This window comes from Amphimedon queenslandica, unplaced genomic scaffold (genome assembly GCF_000090795.2).
Source record: "Amphimedon queenslandica unplaced genomic scaffold, v1.1 AMPQUscaffold_13346, whole genome shotgun sequence".
NCBI classification, from domain to species: domain Eukaryota; kingdom Metazoa; phylum Porifera; class Demospongiae; order Haplosclerida; family Niphatidae; genus Amphimedon; species Amphimedon queenslandica.
In genome coordinates this window covers 130,249-142,064 of record NW_003546418.1, presented here as the reverse complement: position 1 = coordinate 142,064, position 11,816 = coordinate 130,249, and the positions used below count along the sequence as shown (strand labels likewise).

General features: G+C 34.5%; 1 protein-coding gene across 1 annotated transcript; it reads right to left on the bottom strand.

Annotated features, from left to right (window-relative positions):
• Window positions 1–5,239: 5,239 nt before the first annotated feature.
• On the bottom strand, window positions 5,240–6,671 carry LOC105313188 (E3 ubiquitin-protein ligase TRIM71-like). Its single transcript, XM_019997959.1, has one exon. It carries the CDS (start codon window positions 6,620–6,622, stop codon window positions 5,240–5,242), a length of 1,383 nt encoding a protein of 460 aa, XP_019853518.1. The 5' UTR covers window positions 6,623–6,671.
• Between the last annotated feature and the right edge of the window lie 5,145 nt (window positions 6,672–11,816).

The window sequence follows — 11,816 nt, the reverse complement described above, 5'->3', positions numbered from 1 at the left end:
TAACTGTCAGTGATTAAGTCATATTCATGATGTTTGTGATTATGAACTGAGCAGTGAGAACAAATCATTGTATCACATATTTCCCAAAAGAACTCCAAAGGCTTAATTTCCATGATCACTACATGTGGCCTCTTGAGGATCTGGTAAATCTGCTGTCTTCTTTGTTAGGCTGTACATCTCTTTGAGGTCGTTGAGGTGGAATCCTACAGGAAAGGCTCCTACTCCTTCTTCTGGTAACTCTGTACAATGACGACAAGTGGGACAAGAGAAGTAATAACCCTCCAGACAGTGCTGAAAGAATGAGTGATGGCAGGGTAGGATCTTAGGGTTGGTATAGTGGTCAAGACACACAGGACAAGTGAGCCGCTCCTCCAGTTTGAGTCTGAGACCAGAAGATGGTTTGGTTGCCATTTCAAGAAAAGAATAATTTAAAAATTGTTTATGTAAACCAGGAACAAAAATGAAGATAGATAAAGGTAGAAGATGATAAAAGAAGATAGAGCAAGAACAAACAAGAAGAAAATGAAGTAAAAACAAACAGCAGTAGACTTTGCAGAACAATAAAAGGAAAGGAGCGACAGGAAGACAGCCTGACAATGATACAGTAGTCTATACAGGAAGTTATGATAGCTAAAATAATAATTATGAGAGCAACTTAACTTTTACTAAGGATGCATACATAAATAGTAAAATGTAACTTTTACATTAGCCTTAGGTGTACATGTACATGTTGAATTATTGATTAAATGTGATATGAAAAATAATAGAAAAATAATAAAACATGCATGTAGCAACCTACAAATGAACTAGCAGTCCAGCAGCTACTCCTGGAGGCTCAAAACTGCACGACCATCAGGAGCCTACAGCATATTGCTAACACTGATGTGATAATGCATCTTCTGTGATAGTCTGTAATTAATTTTATTTGGACACTAAGCAAAAACAAGTTTCACAAGTATATACCGTATAGCAGGAAATTTTTGTGGCCCAAAATTTTCGCCAATTCGTCTAAAAATCAATTTCATGGCTTTAATTTTTGTGTTTTTACTCTTTGGCCATCTTGAACCGTATTAAATTGATTTTTGCTGATTTTAACTTTGTGAATTTTGAAATAAAGCAAAACCCACAAAATTTTGGGCCACAAAAATTTCCCACAATATGGTATGTACATGTACATGTAGTTATCAGGAGTTACAATTACACAGGTACTTAATCTTCTTACACTTCTACCTTACCTTGCTACACTTCTTCAAAATTTAAAATAATTGTTACTATTTATTGAATTCACTAAACTCAACATTTCATCTTACATACAACACGGTGACACTATGTATATTGAAATGTAATTATGTACATGTACATGTATGTAACAGTGGTAAAACATGAGCATGTACTTGTACTGTATATATTGAATGATCAATTCAAACTGGGCATGGTAGAATTAATTTGCATTCATTGATTTACTGTGCATACACAAGTACGTGTACAATATGTGTGTACCTCATTAATAGTATTTTTGAAGTCTTCAGTTGCTTCTTGTGCTGCAATATCAGAATCATCACTATAACCTAGGATTAAGATGGAGATGGAGAAAGAGGAGAAAAGAGAGGGAAATATGAATATGTACATATTATATGTACATTGTACATACATGTATGTACATGTACATGTGTCAATTAATACAGTGAATCCTCTGAATAATAGACAACACCTGTGGAACTTAAAGAAAGTTGTTAACAATCAGTGTACTTACACATAAGTCTTGTTTTACTGTATAAGAAGGGTAATAGCTAGTCCAATGCAATGCATTCATTGGGCACCAGAAAATGGTTGGTTGCCATTTCAAGAAAAGTATGAAATTGTGTACGCAAAGCAAAAAACAAAAAATGAAGAGAGATAAAGGTAGAAGATGGTAAATAAAAGATAGATCAGGAATGAACAATAAGGAAATGAGAAGTTGGAATGAATGAGAATGCATAACAAAGTATAACAAAAGTGGAAAGGAACAACAGAAAAGCAGCCCTTAAACTAATAAGAGTTGTGGCTACACATGTAAAGGAAGTTATGACAGGTGCAATAATTGTGGTAGCATCCCAAAAATGTACAGTAAAGCATGTAATCTTTACTATATACTGGGTGTATGTGAACTGTAGAGTTTTATTGATTAAAATGTGATATGAAAAATAATAAGAAAATAATGTAACAGAATAATAGAAATGGTGAGCCAACTAAAGTCCAACTGAACTAGCAGCATACAGTGTACATGTATTGTACATGTACTCCTGGAAGCTAAAAACTTCATGACCATTAGTTGCCTATAACATGTTGCTGAAACTTACATGTAAATGTACTACAGTACAAGTACATATACATATATCAGGAAACTGAACAAATTAAGACAGGTTTCATAGTTGTACATGTACAGTACAAGTAATCAATTTCAAGAATTACAATTACAAAACTACTTAATGAACAACAACACTTCTTGCTTTACACTCCTTAAGAGGATTGCTAACATTCATTACCAAACTCACCATTTATCTTACATACACACATACATGTACATGTACATGTACATACTGGTACATTGAAACATAATATTGTATAATACTGTAGCAGTGGCACTGTGGCAAAACAAGTGGGAAGTGCTGTGACCACAGTAAACGCCTTTTTAAGCACAAGATACAGGTCAAAAGGACACAGCAAGTGTGATGTCCACATGGTCAAACAATAGTCGAGAGAAATGAGAGTGAGACCAAGATTATGAGCAAGAAATAGAGAGTAGTGGCACAGCTCTGAGTAGGAGAAAGAACATACCATGGGGTGTTTCACAACTTATCAGAACCGATTGTCAGTGGGTCTGTGGACGAGAGATCGAGACATAAAAGAGTCAGCCAAGCAAAGAGTGAGACCAAGATTATGAGCAAAAAATAGAGAGTAGTGGCACAGCTCTGAGTAGTGAGAAAGAACATATTATGGAGTGTTTCACGACTTATCCCAACCAATTGTCAGTGGGTCCGTGGACGAGAGATCGAGACACAAGAGTGAGCCAAGCAAAGAGTGAGGCCAACAGTAGAAAGTGTTGTTCTGGCCAAGTTAAGATTCTTCTGACAGTGAGTCGCCAGAGTAGGATGAGAGCTACGGAATGAGAATGGGAGCATTTGGACTAGCTAGACTAGAGAGTGAGACTAAAAGTGGGTTCTGAATATGATGCATGCATGTCCCTCATGACCGGAAGTGCTGTATAAACCAATGGGAACAAGCATCAATGCGTCAGATTAAAAAACATTTCTATTCTGACGCATTGATGCATACTCCCATTGGTTTATACAGCACTTCTGGTCATGATGCTAGCACATGAAAAACAATGTGTCATATTGAGAACCCACCTTAAGAGCACACGTTCTATGGTTGCCATGTAACTTAACCCTGAGCAGTGAATCACCAGGTCTATTTGAGTCAGCAGTTCAGCCAAAATAACACGTATGTGTCTTGTTGCTAGAGCTAGGAAAGCAGAAATGTTACTTGATATAGAGAGCTCACATTTATCTTGAGTTGATACCCAAACACTGATCAATTAAAAACATGGCATGCAATACATAATATTGAGAGATATTATGAATAATGCATGAGATGTGATGTCAAGAGTTTAATATAATTTTACTATTAATATTTATCATTTTTGGCAATAGTTGGCAAACTTTAATAATTTGCAAAAAAATTCAATTTAGCTTGAGATCAACTCAAACTTTCTACGCAACATAAGTATGCATGTATATGCAACAGAAAAAAATATAATTTTTTTCTTTTCAATTTTGGTAAAATTTGACCTGTGAGAGCCCAATTTTTGAGTAACTTAACAAATTTGTGAGAAATTCAATTTTGATCAAAATCCGCTCAAACATCCTACACAACATAAAAACATGTATATGCATGAGGAAAAATTACAAAATTGGAGAATACTCTCCTTTAAATTTTGGCAAAATTTGGCCAATACTATGAGTAGTAAAAGTTCTCTGGCCCAATTTTTATTATGATATAAGCAGCATGACTTTATTAATATTACTATTCAGATTCTCTCTCATTAGAGGAGGGAGAAAGAAAGAGGGAAAAAATACATGCATAAAGTTAGTCTTTATTATACCAACAACAGAGTTAACAAACACCATATGTAAGTACAGGCTAATACATGTACATGTAATACATAACACCATATACGTGTAGCAGAAAAGTTTTGTTGAGTGAAGTTTTGCTTGTTTTGTTGCAGAAAATTTTAAACAAAAATTTTAAACAAAAATTTTAGACGATAAAAATTATTTACAACTATGTAAGTGTGCGTTACTAGGTGAATAATAATTGATGCTAGTCAATGAAAATTAAATCAATGAATATATAATGTAAGGTCTGCTTAAATGGACAATAAAATTTTCTGGCAATGCAAATTTTCTGCTATAAAGTAAAACAAAAGTGTATCAAAACAAATAACTATTCTTATTTTGCTGTACATAATCCCTAAGTTGCTTTCGTGTTTATAAAATAAAAAACAGTTGTCAACTTGGATAATCCATTGCTACAAATAAGATTACAGTTGACATACAATTCCAAAATGTAACATAAGCAGCTAACATAATCAAGCTTAAGGCTTACAATTTACAATAATATTTTAATTTTACAATGTGAGAAAAAATGACATGTACCATACGTGTAATATATTTGAGATATAAAATCGACAGACTTGCATTAGAGCTCACACAAATACTACTTGACACAAAAACCCACAAATAAGCAAGTAAACATAAATCCCAATAATCCCTACACGATATTAATGATATTCATTATTTAAGCTAGCTCCAACAAAACACTAATTGACTCACCAGCCATGATTTCTCCTTCCCAGTGATATCTTCTTTACTGAATATATCCAGTACAGCTCCTCTCTTCATAGCACTCAGTCCTGTCTTTATGTCTTTGACCTCATCTTCACTCATCAACTGATAATCAGTTCTTAATGCTGGAGGAGCATCACCTGTGGAGAGCTTCCTTTCAGCCTGTTAATTAATATAATTATTGTTATTCCTATTTTTGTACTGGGTGCAATTTGAATTGACCAAACATAATGCATAATTGGAGATTATACTACATCGTCTTTATTAGTAGCTGATCAGTAAGTATTATAAAATTTAACTTAGTTATTATATATAATATTAGAATATACAATAAAATAACAATAATCATCATTTTAATAAACAACAAGTTGGTTACTACCAAAATCACAAACATACAAGAATCCATCTTTATCAAATGTTAATCCATAAGGAGCATTAAACTGATCAATATTACTACCTTTACTTCCAAATCTATTAACGAACACACCATCTTTAGTGAAGACTGAGATACGAGCATTGATCCATTCACTAACATAAACTAGACCAGTAGCTGCAATGTCTATTGTTACACCTACTGGACTATTAAGCTTTCCAGCACCAGATCCTTTGCCACCAAAATTACACAAAAACTTTCCACATAGAGAGAACTTCTGAATACAATCATTCCAACTATCAGCTACATACACTAATCCTTGACTGTCAATAGCAATGTCATGTGGATGCTTAAACTGTCCATTAGCTGATCCTTTACTACCAAATGAATGAGAGAAGGTTAGATCAGAATTCAAGACTTGTATACGATGATTATCCCAATCAGCAATATAAATTTGTTCTGTTATAGGAGAAATAGCTATACCAGAAGGATACTTAAACTGTAGTGGTCCACTGCCCTCCTCACCTACTGATGCTATAAGATATCCATCCATGCTTATCTTCTGGATCCTGTGATCATCAGACACAAGAATGAATTTGTCTGGAGTAATGGCTAAACCACGAGGATAAGAAAATTTCACATCACCACTTCCTCCATACCCTCCCAATGATTTTACTTTCTTACCTTCTTTATCTAATAATGTTACACAACTACCACTACTCTCAGTTATTATAAGATTGTTATCATTACTTACAGCAACTCCATAGGGACCCTTAAGCTCAGTTAGAGTACGTAGTGGAGTGATTTTATCAAGGTAAGGATTGAAAGGGATGACTAGTGAGGTATCCTTAAGGTGTACATCATATACTTGTACTTTTACTGTATGAGTACCACGTGTTGAAGGGTTACACTGTATCCTATACACTCCAGGATCAGTGCTGGTGGTAGTAACTGTAGTTTGAATGGGTTTATGGCCTTTACCAACTGGTACTAGACTACACCTCAGAGAAGAAAGGGGAACAGACAAAAAAGATGAATCTGGTGCCTCCATTGATAGTGAAAGCGAAGCTGCTTTGCTAATATGATCAATCTTCTTCACTCTACACTGCTGTAGTGCAGTAGTCCCTGAAATAACGTCTCCAATGTGATGTAGTGATTTGATATTTTTATGAGTCAATACAAAATCAGCTTTTTCCTTTGGACGTAACTCTTTCATATTGATTCCAGCAGTAACTTCACTCATATGCTCCATCATCTGTTTCTTAGACCTCAGGACTTGTTCAGGACTGCCAGTTTTCAGGCTCTGTTCCACATATTCCTCGACATCCTCCAGAAGACTCAAACTCATTTCTGCTGATTTCATTTGCTCTGACAGCACCTTTAGTTTAGTATCAGTGATCCTCTTTGCCTGCTCAGTCAGTTTCCTCTCTGACTGACGAAGAACAGCAATCATTTCCTCTACAATTTTGTGTATTTCTTCTAAGACTCCTTCTCCTCTCTCTCTGATCTCACCCTCTCTTTTTGCTAGAGCAGACAGGACTTTCTTGAGTGCTTCCTTCTTTTCCTCAACTGGTGATAGACATTCTCTTAACTTTCGACAATGTTTAGTGTAACTGTCAGTGATTAAGTCGTATTCATGATGTTTGTGATTACGAACTTGACAAGTAACACAAATTACTGTATCGCATGTTTCACAGAATAGCTCCAAAGGCTTTCCATGATTACTACAAGTGGCCTCTTGACGATTTGATAAATTTGCTGTCTTTTTTGTTAGACTGTACATCTCTTTGAGGTCGTTGAGGTGGAATGCTACAGGAAAGGCTCCTGCTCCTTCTTCTGGTAACTCTGTATGATGACGACAAGTGGGACAAGAGAGATAATAGGTCTCACTCTTCTTATCCAGAGGTAATCCCTCCAGACAGTGCTGACGGAATGAGTGATGGCAGGGTAGGATCTTAGGGTTGGTATATTGGTCAAGACACACAGGACAGGTGAGCCGCTCCTCCAGTTTGAGTCTGAGACCAGAAGTTGGTTTGGTTGCCATGTCAAGAAAAGAATAAATTTGTGTTCAAAATTTAGAAAATTAAGTTGAAATAAACAAGGGTGTAAAACAAAGTAGAGCAGTAGAAGAAAGGAGCAACAGGCAGACAGCCCTGATGACCTGGAGTAGTGTATATAGTCTTGTGACTACAGGAAATTATGATAGCTAAAATAATAGTTGCAGTAGCAATTTTCGTGACCTTTGGCATATTGCTAACACTTGAAATGGAATGTGGGGATGGTGATATATATACTAATGATGGGAACGGCCTTTATAGGGTATGTGTTACCCTGGGGGCAAATCTCGTTTTGGGGAGCAACGGTGATAACTAGTTTGTATTATAAATGTAAATGCATCAAGAAACTGAATAAAGACAAGTTTTATACATGTACATGTAGTTATAGAGTATAATGTACATGTACATGTAGTTCAAGAGTTATAGTTAAATACATGTACCCCTCTGTAGGTACTTAATCTTTTTTGAAAGACAACACTTCTATCTTGCCTTGCTTTAAACTCTTTCAAAACTTAAGAGGATTAGTTGTTACAATTCATTGGTCACCACTCACCAACTCAGATCTTACAAACAACAAGTTCATAGTTCTGTAGCCTATGGTGGTCAGGGCAACCACCTCAACATATGAATTAACCAGTTCATCACTTAGACTAACCATGCAATTTATATCAATAACCACATAAAGCATAATGTTGTAGCCTACTAGTATCATGTACATAAATTTAAAAGGAACAATATTAGTCTCTAATGGCCCCCAATTTTTTTCTAGGCAAAACCCTAATGTTATGTACATTAAAATGTACCTTACGTGATTTACGTCAGGATATATTTGCAGCTGAAAATATCATAGATTTTGTAAAATCTATGATAATATTCACAATTTTTTCCCACAATCAGCAATTGCCATAGCAACCAGATGCTAATTTAATTGAAAAAGGCCCGATATTGAAGCAAAGCACTCTGCTGCAGTGTTCTTGAGTTGTTGTTCTTGTTGTTACTAACCCTTGGTCTCTTATAGAACTACTATCTTGCAGTACCTTAGAACTCTCCACCCATATCAGTTAGTGTTTATTGAACTGGGTGTCATTTATTATCACCAGCACATGGACCAGCAACAAAGAGCTCAGAGGTAGAGGCCGCTAACGAATACAGAACAAGTTGCTATTGGTAAATGGCTCCACTAAAGCTGCTAAAAAATGATCAGCTAAACACTAAACACATGTCTTATTGTCATACATGTAGCAATGCTCTCATGGTTTCTATGGCATTTAATTAAATATTACGACAAATAATTGCAGCCTCGACTACATCCCGACATATGGTAATAATGTACATGTACATGTACATGTATGTACATACTGTAACACAGGTAAAACATGAGCATGACCGTGTACAATACATATCCTTTATGCCTGATTGATCAATTCAAAATGGGCACGGTAGTATTTATTTACATGTATTTACTGTGAATGTATGTGTACTATATGTGTGTACCTCATTGATATTATTTTCTAAATCTTCAGTTGCTTCTTGTGCTGCAATATCAAAATCATAACTATTACTTAGGATTAAGATGGAGATAGAGAAAGAGGAGGAGAGAGAGGGAAACATCAATACAATATAACGCTTTATTTTGGCGGCGCTTTATTTTGGCGATTTTGCTGTAAAATTGTAATTGGCGGTTTTTAATTTGGCGATTTTTGTGTACACGTGCATTACTGAGCATGCGCATTAATAATTGGCGGTTTTAATATTGGCGATCCTGCTTGCAAACCGCCAATCGCCAAAATAAAACTCCGCCAAATTAAAGCGTTATACGGTATATTTACATATGTACATGAAACATACATTGTACATGTGTCAATTAATACAGTGAATCCTCTGAATAAATAGACACATTAACACAATCAGTTTTGTCCATTAACTATATAGAAAGGTTAATATCTACATGTAGTTCAATGCAATGCATTGTTGGGCGAGCTCGAGTCAGTCGTGTGGTTATGCGCAGGCGGGTCTCTGACTCTGCTGCTAGCTAGGCTGTTTTTCTAGTTACATGTATATTGTACATCTTGAGTCTGAAACTCCCATCATAATAAGAGTAATAATAAGAAGAGTGTCATTTTCATTCTAGTTAGCTCATTGACGTTGAGCTCTCCTTTTCTCATTCAATACTTATCTTTGTGTGTTTACTGCATATAGTTCACACGTGTTATTACAATATCATTAGAATACATTAGATCATTGACAAATAAATAAATAGATACATGTAGTAGTATACACATGGAGTGTAAGCAGAAGATGGGCATGACTAGAGAAGTATGTCATACATGTACATACAAAAAATTCCTGTTACAGTGGGGATCACTCAAGCTTGCCCCAATTAAAATGTACATGTAAACTAATACATGTACATGCAATGCTACATGCATATCACAGAAATCACTGTACAGTACATGTACATGTGCATGTAATGTCCATTATTACTTTACATTATAGGTAAACCTTTAATTAGTAGGTGTGACTCACATATTGATAACTCTGTTCAATGTTCTTTCTTATTTGATGTATTTTCTCAATAATAGCATCTTCATCATTTTCAAACTCTAATGATGCATCCAATATACTGAGAAAGGAGAGAAATAGAGAAAAAACACACATAATGAAATACCATGTACACTGCATGTACATGTACATGTATAGCAAAATATGTACACTGTACATTGTATTTGGCAAGTAACTTCAAAAATTCATTTAAGATTCAATTTTGATTGGATCCAGCTTAAACTTTATCAAATAAGGACATGCACATATGCCAACAAAAATTAATATAAAGTCCTTTTCAATTTTGGTAATTTTGGCCAAGAACACACTGTACATGTACTATAGTTCAGGGGCTTTGGCCCAAATTTTTAGTAACTTAAAAATTTGTAAAAAATCTAATTTAGATTGGAATCAGCTCAAACTTTCTAAACAACATAAGATTATGTACATGCATCAGGAATAATTATAATAATGGAGAATTCTCTATTTTCCAATCATGGTAAAAATTGGCCAGTGATCCTGTACTATGGTACAGGGATCAGCTCGAAATTTCTACACAACATAAGGACATGTACATGTATGTGTAATCAAGAAAAATACAATAATTGAGAATTTTCTAATTCAATTTTGGTAAAATTTGGCCAATCCGCCAATGACCCTGTAGCTAGTACAGGGACTTTGGCCTAATTATGGTACAATTTTTAAAATTTACAAAAAGGCCAATTGAGATCAGAATTAGCCCAAAGTTTCTAAACAACATAAATACATATACATGTACACGTATGTGTATCAGAAAAAATAACAAAAATTAAATATTCTTTCCTTTAAATTTTGGCAATATTTGGCCATGTAGTGTCTTGTACTACATGTATGTATAGTACAGGTTCTTTGACCCTATTTTTAGCAACTTTAATTTAAAACTACACTGTAAGTGGGTGTTACTAAGTGAATAATGATAACTGACGTTAATCAATCAAATCAATGAATATATAATGTAAGGCCAGCTTGGATGGACAATGAAATTTTATAGCATTGAAAGTTTTCTTCTATAAAGTAAAAGAAAAGTTTATAAAACAAATAGCTCTTATTTTGCTGTAAATATTCCCAAAGTTGCTTTCATGTTTATGAAATAAAGAAATGGCTATCAACTTGAATAACAGGAGCGTAGACAACTTTTGAAAAGTGAGGGGGCTAAAGTTTAAAAAATTTTGACCATGCCCCTTTGAGGCAAGGACCATGCACACTCATATTTGGTGTTTGTCACTGTTTGTGCATATAGTTGATGCATGCTCTGTAGCAGCTATAGTAGACTTCAGGTAGTAGTAAAACAGTAGTAGACTTCATATATTTTGACATTTTGATTAAATATATTATTAAAAAATTTTTCCCACAAAATCTGGGGGGTTTTAGCCCCCCTAGCCATTGTCTACACCCCTGAATAATCCATTGCTACAGATAATAAGACTACAGTTGACATACAACTTAACCAACAGGTAACATAAGCAGCTAACACAATCAAGCTTAAAATAATAATTATTTTATATTTTACAATGTACCAAGATGTGAGAAAAATGACATGTACATGTAATAAATTTACTAAAGATATAAATTGATAGACTTAAAATATTTTGCATTTGAGCTTACACAAATACTACTTAACACAAAAAACCCAAAAAAGTCGACATAAATTCCCTAATCCCTACTATACACACTATTAATAATATTCGTTATTTAAGCTCCACCTACAAACTAATTAACTCACCAGCCATTATTATTATTATTATTATTATTATTATTATTATTATTATTATTATAGCTTAACAACACACAAAACAAGGATAGAAACATACACAAGTAGAAGGTAGAATTTAGATAGTGTCAAGGGTCTGACTCCAAAAAATTAGAGTAGCCATAAAGTACAAACAAAGAGAGAGGAGAGAGAGAGAGGGAGAGAAAAAA

What these genes read in the sequence shown, in the direction of transcription:
- LOC105313188 (XM_019997959.1), bottom strand. Translation starts at nt 6,622, where the DNA reads ATGAAATCAGCAGAAATGAGTTTGAGTCTTCTGGAGGATGTCGAGGAA.